Source organism: Gorilla gorilla, chromosome 22 (assembly GCF_029281585.2).
Source record: "Gorilla gorilla gorilla isolate KB3781 chromosome 22, NHGRI_mGorGor1-v2.1_pri, whole genome shotgun sequence".
NCBI lineage: Eukaryota > Metazoa > Chordata > Mammalia > Primates > Hominidae > Gorilla > Gorilla gorilla.
In genome coordinates this window covers 27,667,557-27,679,561 of record NC_073246.2, presented here as the reverse complement: position 1 = coordinate 27,679,561, position 12,005 = coordinate 27,667,557, and the positions used below count along the sequence as shown (strand labels likewise).

At 35.4% G+C, this 12,005-nt stretch overlaps 1 protein-coding gene across 7 annotated transcripts in view; it reads right to left on the bottom strand.

The window, feature by feature from the left end:
* Positions 1-12,005, bottom strand: part of GABPA (GA binding protein transcription factor subunit alpha) — a 37,490-nt gene that overhangs the window by 17,259 nt on the left and 8,226 nt on the right. For all 7 annotated transcript variants that reach the window (XM_019017738.4, XM_019017737.4, XM_055373953.2 and 4 more), the window contains 3 exons: positions 9,827-9,971; positions 6,051-6,135; positions 2,937-3,182 (listed from right to left, as the gene is read on the bottom strand). In XM_019017738.4, coding sequence (XP_018873283.1) covers positions 2,937-3,182; positions 6,051-6,135; positions 9,827-9,971 — 476 coding nt within the window. The remainder of the gene's footprint in view (positions 1-2,936; positions 3,183-6,050; positions 6,136-9,826; positions 9,972-12,005) is intronic.

The window sequence follows — 12,005 nt, the reverse complement described above, 5'->3', positions numbered from 1 at the left end:
CCTGAAATTCTTTTAATGAAATAGTCAATGCCTCGTTTTATCAGCATACAGTTATCAAATCCTTCAGAACTTTGCATTAATTAGCTTTAAAATTATTTACTCTTATTTTTTTTCTTTTGAGGTGGAGTCTCACTGTGTTGCCCAGGCTGGAGTGCACTGGTGCAATTTCGGCTCACTGCAACGTCCGCCTCCCAGGTTCAAGAGATTCTTGTGCCTCAGCCTCCCAAGTAGCTGGGATTACAGGCATGTACCACCACGCCCAGCTAATTTTTGTGTTTTTAGTAGAAACAGGTTTTACCATGTTGGCCAGGCTGGTCTCAAACTCCTGGCCTCAAGTGACCCACCTGCCTCAGCCTCCCAAAGTGCTGGGATTACAGGCATGAGCCACTGCGCCTGGCCTAAAGTGATTAATTCTTAAATATGAAAAGATGGGCAAAAATAATTAGATATTTGGGAGAGGTTAAAAACAACACAAACAAAAACCACAAGAAAAACAGAATCCACAAGAAACAGAAATACCACGGTAAAGCTTTTTAAAAGTTAAAAAAAAAAAACTATAATCAATATGCTCAGAGAAGTAGGAGAAAACACGATATGGGCAATATAAGATCAGAATGCTACAGAAAGGAACAAACAAAAATGAAGAGTCCTTGTAAATTAAAAATCAGATAGGTTATATTATAAACACAAGAAAATCTGGCAGAAAGTAGTGCAGATAGGTAAGATGAAAAATAAACAAGAAAAAAGATGCAGCAGATCAACTCAAGAGATTCAACAGGAGTTCCAGCAAAAAGAACACAGGTATTTATCAAAATAATGCAGTAAGAACATCCAGAACTGAAGGCTACAATTATCAAGATCAGGGCTGTCCAACAGAAATACAATGCAGACCATTATGTAATTTTAAATTTTCTAATAGTTACATTTAAAAAGTTGGTCAAATACATCTTAATAATGAATTTATTTTAACTTAATGTTCCAAATGTTATTTCAACCGGTAATTAATATAAAAAATTAGAAAAGATTTTATACTTTTTCTTTTAATGGGTATTTTACATTTACAACCCATCTTAATTTTGACCAGAGACACTTCAAGTGCTCACGTGTGATTAGTGGCTACAGTACTGGGCAGCGGAGGGACAGACTGAAATTCTACATTAGCTGTCTGGTTCCATAGCTCTCTTTCAGTTCCATGGGTAAGCTCTCTCATTTACTGTGTATCTTTTAGGTTTGGTTTAAAGAAAGAAAAAAATGTCCTAGGGAAAACAGTGGTTCTACGATACAGCCTTTCTGTCATCAGCCCCACTCCCCAGGTACGACCTTGTCTCTAAAAATAAAAAATAAAAAAAGGACAAAAACCCGACAATACTGTTTCATTTACAAATACACTCAGGTCCCCACCAACTCTTGGAAGATCAGTATTATTTATTTGTTACCCCAGCATTCTTCCTCATCTGCCCCCATTTCTAAGATATCTATTTCTTATAATTCTGTTTTGTCTCGCCAACTCTAGTTACTTCTGTCTAAATTTAAGAATGATCCTCTGATCATCAAATTTAATAGATATCAGTCAGCATTCTTTGACTTTCTCGGCAGCATCTGAGAGTCTTGACCATCCAAACTCTCCCCTCAATTTCAGTGACACTATACATATAAGTTCTTTCTTTCTTTCTGTCTCTTCAGTTATTTCTTGTCTCTCTTTTCTCCAACCCTAAATGTTTACAGGGTCTAGGGTATATGCCTTTAGTTGTGTGTTCTTTTCCATTTCTCGCTTTTCATCAGGGACTACGTAGACTTTTATAGCTTCAAATATAAATTCAGTGGGAATGAGTCTCATATAACATCTTTGTCTCCAGCCCAAATCTTATATAACTGAAACCATTTTCTGGCTAACCTCCAGCTGAATATAAACTTCCACATCAAAATCAAGTGCTATCCACCTTCTCTTGAAAAAAACATTTCCTATACCAGACTTCTCTACTTCCCCAACTGGGCTTTTGAAAGCATGCTCTTCATAGTGCACCATCTTAATTAAGCCCAGCATTTAACATGGTGCCTGGCGTACGGTAGTGTTCACTAAATACGTAATGATGATGGAACCAATTTTTATCAAGATTATTACTGTTTTAGTCACCAAGATGAAGCTTGAGAAGTTAGATCAATACTTGTATCTTCCCTCTCTACCCTCATAAAATCTGTCAATCTGCTCAGTCCTATCAGTGTTTTCATCCACTTTTTCCTTGCTACTCCCAAGAAATCATCTGGAGTCTGGGCTAATGTAGACATTATCATCCAGTCACAACTATAATAATATGCTCCTGTTTTCCCTTCACTTAGTCTCTACCTGTTCCAACTTATGCCATATACTGCCACCATATTCATTTTTCAATTATCATTTTCATCAATCAAAAACAGTTCTGTAATGCTACAGAGTAACTCCTTAACCACTCCATTTTCTCACTACTCATGCATACCCCCAGGTCTAAGCTTTTCACATAACATTTCCTGTCTTAAATGTCTTTCTCTGCCCAATGGTATCTTATTTACAATAAACTCTTTTTAGCTTTCCCTCAGGGCAACTATGATCTCTTTGAGATTCCAATAGCATACTTCTTCTACAAGAGTTACTGACAGTTTAAAAACATGTTACCTTTTATGGCAATTATCTCTTTTCATCTATCTTCTCTCTCTTCAACTACACTCTCAACACCCTAAGAGCAGAAATTTTTTAGACTTCTTTGTATTTCCTGCACGCAGGACAGAATTTGTCCACCGCATGAGCTTAAATGTGCGTTACAATTAAAAGAGAGATACAGAAAATCAACATTCATCCTAATAACTCTACATGTAAAATAGATTATAACTTACCCTAGTGTCTTCTATGTCAAGCTTAATTCCTATTATTCTACCCAATATAGAATTATGCATTTCATTACCATAGGGTATCCCAAGGCGTTCTTGTTCTTTCCTATAGCCTTCCAGTGCAGCAGCCCATCTTGTCACTTGTTCTGAAGTTTCATCTGAAATGGTTGTGATGTGTTTTGTGCCATCAAGAGTTATCACTTGAGCTTCTTCAACAAGATGTGCTTCTGATTCAGCATGGTGGGCATCTGGATCAATAACAACCTCAACAGTGTCCGCAGGTTTAACAATTTCAAGGATGTTTAACTTTGGTTCAATTCCTGAACAGTGGATAAAAAAAAATTGTAAATCTAAATGAAAACGCAGAAGTCACCAAAAAATAATTTAGTTTATATGTTCCCAAATGGTAGAGAAAAACTACATCGAATAAAGCAAATGTAGTAAAAGTTAACATTTGGGGAATCTGGGTGAAGGATATTCAAGAATTCTTTTACTAGTCTTGCAACTTTTCTACAAGTTTAAAATAATTTTATAAAAAATAAGACACACACACAAACCCTACCTATAAACATCATTAGAAAAAAAGAAGTACCAGTTCTTACCACAATAAAATAAATAAATAAATAAAAATTAAAATTACCAATATGAAACAATAAAAATTAGACTAGGCAGAGTATAAATGAGCAGCTACCTATCCTTGGAATTTTAAAAAATCCTTCTAAGCAAATTAAAATTATTATTTACTGACTCAGTTTTTCTTTTTAAAGGACAAAGTAGATGTGTTAAAAATTATGCCAAATTTACTAAATTAACCATTAAATTCTAAATTTTATTTTAAATGAGATGAAGAAAAACCCAAATCCTGAATATTTTAAGCTCCTAGTATAAAGGTGTTAAGAACTGTAATTCCTATGGAAAAAATAAAAATAAAAATAAATAATTTATTAATACAAAGGCTCCTCAACTATCCAGAATTAAATCAAAATTCTGATTTCGATTTAATTCTGGATAGTTTAAAACACATTTAAACCTATTAAATTATAATTTGATTATACCTAATTAAATTATAATTAAGCCAAGAAATTATGCCATAAAAGCAGTTATTTCATTATGTGTGCAGTACTCTCTATAAGATATACTTTTATTTATCTATTCAAAATGGAATTAGCCCTTTATGAAATAACCTCAGACTAAAATGACAGCTCTAAGACACTGTCATATTACATAACTGCTTCTGTTTCTTACTGAATCTATTACAATCTATATCAAAATTCAATCAAAGTACAGCTTAAAGAAAAAGCACAACTCAACTTCGATCTTCTGTGAAAACCAGTATTGCAAGAAACTACTACTATCATTCTCAGGTAGTTTAAAGAGAATCACTCTTCAAATATACATGATAAAAACAATCAGAATCAAAAACATTTTTTCTTAAAATCTATTTCCTAATCCTTCATCTAAATTTCATACTTTAATGGCTTTAAGCAAACTCTTCTTAAACACACTTGCATCAAGAGGTCACTAGGCTTTTAAAGATAAAAACTACTAATTTATTTCCTATTCCCAATAATCAGTCCTGAGGGAATTAAGGATCAGAAGTACGTAACTACCATTATCAGAGTCTGAAGAAAAATGTGGTTTGTGAAACATAATTGTGAACAATATATGTTTAGAGATGAAATTATTCTAAATTTTAAAAAGCTAAAATTCAACCTACCAAAAACAGTTTCCTAATTTTCTTTTCTAACTTGGGTACTTATACAAGTTTAGTAAAATACTGTAATGAATAAGGTTGACTCGACGACTCTATGTCTATTACAAATTCTTCTCTCTGTGCTAAACTGTACTGGCTGGATTTCTTTGCAGCTAGGGTTCCAGGCGTGACTAATGCTTTAGAATCACTGGTATAAGCCTTCTATTTGGAAATGGGTTAATAGGGGACAAGCAGGCAGATCAGAGGTCCCCAAACCCCAGGCCACAGACCACACAACAGGAGGTTACTGGCAGGCTAGTGGATAAAGTTTCATCTGTATTTACAGTTGCTCCCTTTCACTCACATTACCGCCTGAGCTTCACTTCCTGTCAGATCAGTGGTAGCATTAAATTCTCATAGGAGCACAAACCCTATTGTGAGCTGCACATGTGAAGTATCTAGGTTGCGTGCTCCTTATGAGAATTTAATGCCTAATACTCTGTCACTGTCTCCCATCACCTCCAGATGAAACTGTCTAGTTGCAGGGAAACAAACTCAAGGCTTCCACTGATTCTACATTATGGTGAGTTGTATAATTATTTCATTATACACTACAATGTAGTAATAATAGATACAAAGCACACCATAATGTAATGTGCTTGAATTCCCCTGCCCCAATCCACGGAAAAACTGTCTTCTGTGAAACTGGTCCCTGGTGCCAAAAAAGGTTGGGGACCATTGAGGCAGATAACATCTATTTTTTTATTGATTGACTGACTGATTGAGACAGAGTTTTCCTCTTGTTGCCCAAGATGCAGTGTAGTGACACAATCTCTGCTCACTGCAACCTCCACTTCCTGGGTTCAAGTGATTTTCCTGTCTTAGCCTCCCAAGTAGCTGGGATTACAGGCATGTGCCACCACACCCAGCTTATTCTGTATTTTTAGTAGAGATGGGGTTGCACCATGTTGGCCAGGCTGTTCTCAAACTCTTGACTTCAAATGATCTGCCCACCTCAGCCTCCCAAAGTGGTAGGATTACAGGCGTGAGCCCCCGCAGCCAGCAGACATCTATTTTTTTGATTAGTGTAGATCACTGTTAAGGCAACATGGTTAAAGTGACAGCTACCATGGTAGCTTCCAGGTGTTGTATTTTCCAGATCATGGCAGGGCAGCAGCTTCCTTAGCAGTCCAGTTCTGCAGTGTGGCTGAGGTACTCTTAGGAAGTCAGCTGCAACCTGCTGACTTCCAGCACTCTCTCTGATTCTGCTATTTACTACCATATAATATATCCTTTTATGATTGAACTAAGTAGAATGTGTTGTACTATCTGTTTCACCCTGTCAAATAAAACTACTAAACCCAAAGCATGAATATTTGGCTATTATATCATATCAAGTAATGTAGACAACCATTGAAAACACCTAAAAACTTATAAATTGTATCAGAAAAATATGAACTAAAATTTTAAATAACTATCATGAAAAGTAACTTACCTTGGTAAGAAATTACCTGTACACTAAGCTGTACAGTTCCATCTGTTTTTACTCCTTGGTCAAATAAACTTCGTTCTGGATCCAGCTAACCATGGATAAAATGAGTAAGATTAATTCAGTGCAATCATTAGAGTAAGTCCCTTGCCTTTGGTTTAGAATAAATGGATGTACCAAACAGAACTTAATTACCAAACATACTAATTAAATTATAAGAACACATTATTTAGCTTGTCATATTTAATTCTTTGCCAAAATCTAAAATATTTTCACCACTGAGGAAGTAATTGAGGACAGCATACCACCAAATTTGTCATGTCAGTTTTCTCTACCTCTGGAGTTTAGTTTGGGATTTTAAATAATTCCAAAAGGCAATTATTCATTCTGAAACGTATTTAAAGTAGAAGGTAATGCTATATCTGTCATGAATAAGTAAAAGTGTTTAATTAGTCGTGATAATTTATCTAAATATATTAACAAATTCTTGTCATATCTGCCTTGTAATCAATGCTACATATTGAAGATAAGGGTTTACTCTAAATCTCTCATCATAAAGTTAATAAAATTAAAGCACTTATGACCTTACTACCTAACCTAGCTATGAGTATCTTGAATCCTAATTCTATATCATTTCAGTATTAGTGTTTTTTCCTTCATATATCCTTATAGAATGCATTTCACACTATGGCAAATTGATGATAAAACATTAATTCTGACTTCCAGACACTTTCTGTCATCAGCTTAAAGACAGGCTTCCATTATAATCATCTTGCATAATTTATAACTGTGTCTGCATGTCATAAAGCTGCATGTCCTACTCTCATTCCCAAGAATTCAACTGATGGTGCCATCATGGCACAAACACATGACAAATGACTATGAATCTAACTTGAACAGGGGAGAAGACAAACTGTGTAGGGCTGGGCATGGTGGCTCACACTTGTAATCCCAGCACTTTGGGAGTCCAAGGCAGGTGGATCACCTGAGGTCTGAAGTTCGAGACCAGCCGGGGCAACATGGAGAAACCCTGTCTATACACAAATACAAAAATTAGCCAGGAGTGGTGGCGCATGCCTGTAATCCCAGCTACTTGGGAGGCTGAGGCATGAAAATTGCTTAGACCCGGTAGGCGGAGGTTGCAGTGAGCGCCACTGCACTCAGTCTGGGCAATACAGCAAGACTCCGTCTCCAAAAAACAAACAAACAAACAAACAAACTGTGTAACCTTGTAGACAGATAGATTAAATATGACAGTTTCATCCATTAATATACATTTCATTAAAAATTGTCTTAATGTCAAGTTTTTTTCTCCTTGTCTGGTGGACACTGGTATTATCCACTAGAAGCTATGGCAAATGTAACTCTGAAAGTATAAGCTCTCAGGTACTGAACATATTAGCAAGTTCACTAAAAGCCAGAACAAGGACAAAACTCAAGCCTGGTATTTGATCTTGTGTTAACACTCTTCAAAAAAGTGCAACTTAGCCGTTGTTCCCTCAGCTTTCAAGTCAGCCCACAGCATTACCATAAGCAGCAAGACTTCTGATTGAAATGTACGTTTGCATTGACATGAAGAACATGTCAGTGTGGTCCTCATATCCTTTTTAAGGAGGAAAGGGGGACAAGGAGTAATGCAAAATGCCCTTAGATCCAAAGCTAGCCCTGAATTCTATGACAATATGAATTATAAATATTACCATTTATCCAACTAATATTTACTGAGAACTTGGAAGAGCCTGGGTAATCTGCAGGCCATACTTTCATTTTGGATAGGTCAAGTGTTATAAAGAAAGCAATAAATGTTACAGCTGAAAGACAACTAAGAGATCAAGTCCAGATTCTCCTTTATTTTACATATGAGCAAAACCAGGCAAAGTCCAGTGACACTGAGTTATATTCACTATAAACCTTCAAAAAAGTTTTTTGTTTTCTCGCCTCAAACAAGTGAAGAGAGTTCTGGAGCCACAGAGGTCTGGGTTCAAATTCCAGTATACCCCTTTGTAGCCACACACTGGGCAAATTATTTAACCTCTTTAAATCTGTTTCTACGTCTGCAGAATGTGACTAAAAATATGCTGATTTCAAAGACTGATGTGAAGATTACGTGAGAGAATTAGAGTGTTTTGCAAGTATTTTTTTCACTCAACGTACCTTGCCCATATAGCTCAAGTTCACCAGTTTTTAATGGCTACCTCGAATTCTATTCTATGGAACTAATTTATCAAATCTCATTTTTGGAACATTTGAGGTGTTTTCAGTTTTTGCAAAGCCATGAACATCTTCATGCATATATCTTTACCTACCCAAGTGAGCATTTCTGTAGGAATAATTTGCTGACGTGGAACTGTTAGGAATTTCACATTTAACATTGACAGATACTAAATGGGAGGTGGTCTTCCAAAAAGACTAAGCTAACTCATCCTCTCATTGTTAAGAGAAAAAAACTTTAAATCCTAAAATTGTAACACTACTAGACCTTCCCACATGCCCTAGTTTTAGAGGTACTCTATCTTCCCTACCCACCACCAATTACTAGATTTATATTGAAATGAAAAGATTAAAGTATGGCTAAAAAGGCAAATAAAATGCACAAATTTTGTTAAAACACTTCAACTTATTGTACAACAATGTCTTATTAAAAATAGTAGCAGCATATGATGATTTGAATTTTTAAAAAACTAATAAAAAAGTTCTGTAATATAAGGAATACCCATATCACAAGGCAGGCAGGGGAAGGAGTAAAGAATAAAATAAATCAAACGATCCAGAAGATGACACAATATACATTAATCTAAGTTAATATAAAAATAGTATAAAACTCAGCCAGGCACGCTGGCTCACACCTGTAATCCTAGCACTTTGGGAGGCCGAGGCAGGCGGATCACTTGAGATCAGGAGTTCAAGACCAGCCTGGCCAACACAGCAAAACCCCGTGTCTACTAAAAATACAAAAATTAGCCAGGTGTGGAAGCATCGGCCTGTAGTAGTCCCAGCTACTCAGGAGGCTGAGGCAGGAGGATCGTTTGAACCTGGGAGGTGGAGGTTGCAGTGACCCGAAACTACACGACTGCACTAAAGCCTGGGTGACAGAACGAGACTCCATTTCAAAAAAAAGAAAAAAAAAGTATAAAACTCTAGTATTTAATCATATGTTTAAGGAAGGTCATGGAAAACTGTATGGGCAATCCTATTTAGGCTGCTACCTTTTATACATAAAAGTACTACCTATCTTTAAAACATACTGTAAAATATGACTTGGGATATGTTTCAGACATAACATATTATAATACTACCATGGGTAAAATCCTTTTACAATAAATTCCAGGACCTATCAGTTGATATTTAAATTCTTATCCAAAACTTACTGTTAGAGAAAATAAAGGTAAAACAGAAATGTAGAAATCATTTAGTTAAATGATACGTTTGAGAAGTTAAAAGCTGGCTAGAAATACACTTCAGCTTCAAAAGTCAATGGGCTTCCTACTGTTACTACTTATATTTAAGCTTTGATTCTAATTTATTTAAACTTCTCGTTTTATATTTGTGAAAGTAAAAAACAAATGTTTCATTTGTTTTAGTACTAAATATTTAAAATACAATTTTAAATGGAGAAAACTTTGCTTAAAAACCTTTTTATTTCTAAACACTTAAATTTTACAGTAATACAGGTCAAATCTTCTTACAGAGATAAAGTCTATAGCTATAAAGAAAAGGCTAACAAAAAATATTCCTATGCAGACTAAAATGTTGCAATAGAAATTTACAAAAATAAAAATTACCTGGATATCTTGCAGACAAATTTCATGAGCATCCAAAGAACACTGTAGTCTTGGTTCTAGCAGTTTCTTTAAATTGCCTATTGGTTCATTGATGTCTATGGCCTGGCTTACACATTCAGCTGGCGCGTAGGTTTGTTCTACAATGCTAAATGTTAAAGATGTAAGTGCTAACAGTTACATTTTTTACCCTGGATTTCAAAGCAACAATATGCTAAAAACACAATCCCAAACCAAAACACATTTCTGGTCTTTGAAAAGTCATTTCTACATAGATACTGTGGCAGGCTCATCACCAACTAGTGTTGCCAAAATGAACACTGAATTTCATAGGAAATGCTAAGCTTGAAATTTAAAGCATCCTTGTAAATATGCCTCATTATGTATGTACATACATATGTGTGTATGTGTACACATACAAACATTGCACATACATTATGTTTGCATTTGCATTACATTTTCAAGTTATTTTGAAGAATTTTAGACCCAGAAAGGAAGACACATTGTCTCCTCAAAATCTGTATGCCATCTCTACTAGTCAATTTCCCTTCCCCACATTAAAAAAAAATATAAAGATAAAAAATAGAATAAGTTAAATAAAAGACTTTCCCTTTAATTTAATATGAACACAACTGGTTATAATCAGGACAGCTCCACGTTTAAAAAAAAATGTATATTCTTCCTAAAAACTGTCTTAGTGCTCTTTCATATTATTTCACACTTTGAATTCAAAAGGGTTAAAATCTTTGGTAAGTAATCCTACATATCTCTTACAAATCCTTATATAGGGCCAAATAGACAAATACTAAGTAATATTTGCTGAATTGGTGAATGTGGAATTCAATTAAGTATTCCAACATGTTTAATTTAAATATGATTTAAATCTTATTTGTGATTGTCAAAAACAGTATGCATTAAAAATCTGTCAAGTTTTCACATAAATTACAAGTAAAATGAGATACATACATGATATTCAATGAATGTATATAGCTTAAACTTTTTCTAAAATATTTATTTATATTTTAATTTTAGAGAGAGTCTCCCTATGTTCACACCAGGCCGGCCTCAAACTCCTGAGCTCAACCGATCTTCCCACCTCAGCCTCCCAAGTAGCTGGGACTACAGGTGTGTGCCATTGCACTTGACTTAAAACATTTAAAATTTATAAAATAGAACCCTCATGATTAAAAACAAGCTTATTTAAAAATACTAGTCTACTATTGTTATTTGTTAAGGTAAAAAAAAACCTTAAGTAAGCCTTTTTACCAAACTCTTCAGCTATAGCCATGGTAGGTTTTTTTTTTTTTTTTGAGACAGAGTCTCGCTCTGTCGCTAGGCTGGGGTGCAGTGGCACGATCTTGGCTCACTACAACCTCCGCCTCCCGAGTTCAAGCGATTCTCCTGCCTCAGCCTCCCGAGTATCTGGGACTACAGGCATGCGCCACCATGCCTAGCTAATTTTTGTATTTTTTGTAGAGACTGGCATGTTGGCCAGGATGGTCTCCATCTCTTGACCTCATGATTCACCTGCCTTGGCCTCCCAAAGTGCTGGGATTACAAGCATGAGCCACTGTGTCAGGCCAGTTTTTTCTTTTTTTGTAACAACTACTCTTAAGATTCAAATGTCACTTTTAAAACAAATTTTTAAAGAACTACTTTATACTAGCTGAACATTAAACATTTTTAAAAAGTTTTTATTGCTATCATTTAAACCTTGGAAGACCTCAAATATCTAAAGTACCAATTTCTCTTAAAAAAAAAATAAAAAAGATGATCTCATACTACTAGACCTAAATTCCTGCACAGCAAAAATCTACGTTAGGTGAACGACAATTACTGCCTCCTTCACATAGGTCATACATATTAATTACCAATCTGTCGCCTAACCTAGACTATCCACAAAAGGTCGGATAGTACATACTTTAGACTTTGTGGACCATCTGTGTGCATGCATGTATAAACATAAATATACGCATGCTAGGTTCCAAGAGGGCTGCTAATGATTCTTAAATTCATGCCCTTTTAAAGTTCCCTCCAGCACTGTACCAGGGTTGGACTGTGTGACCAGAAGACTAAGACAAAGTGATATGTCACTTCTTAGATTACTTAAAAAAGACACTGGGGCTTTCTACTTTGCCATTCTGTCTCTCAGACCATTTGCTTTAAGGGAAGCCAGCTGCCA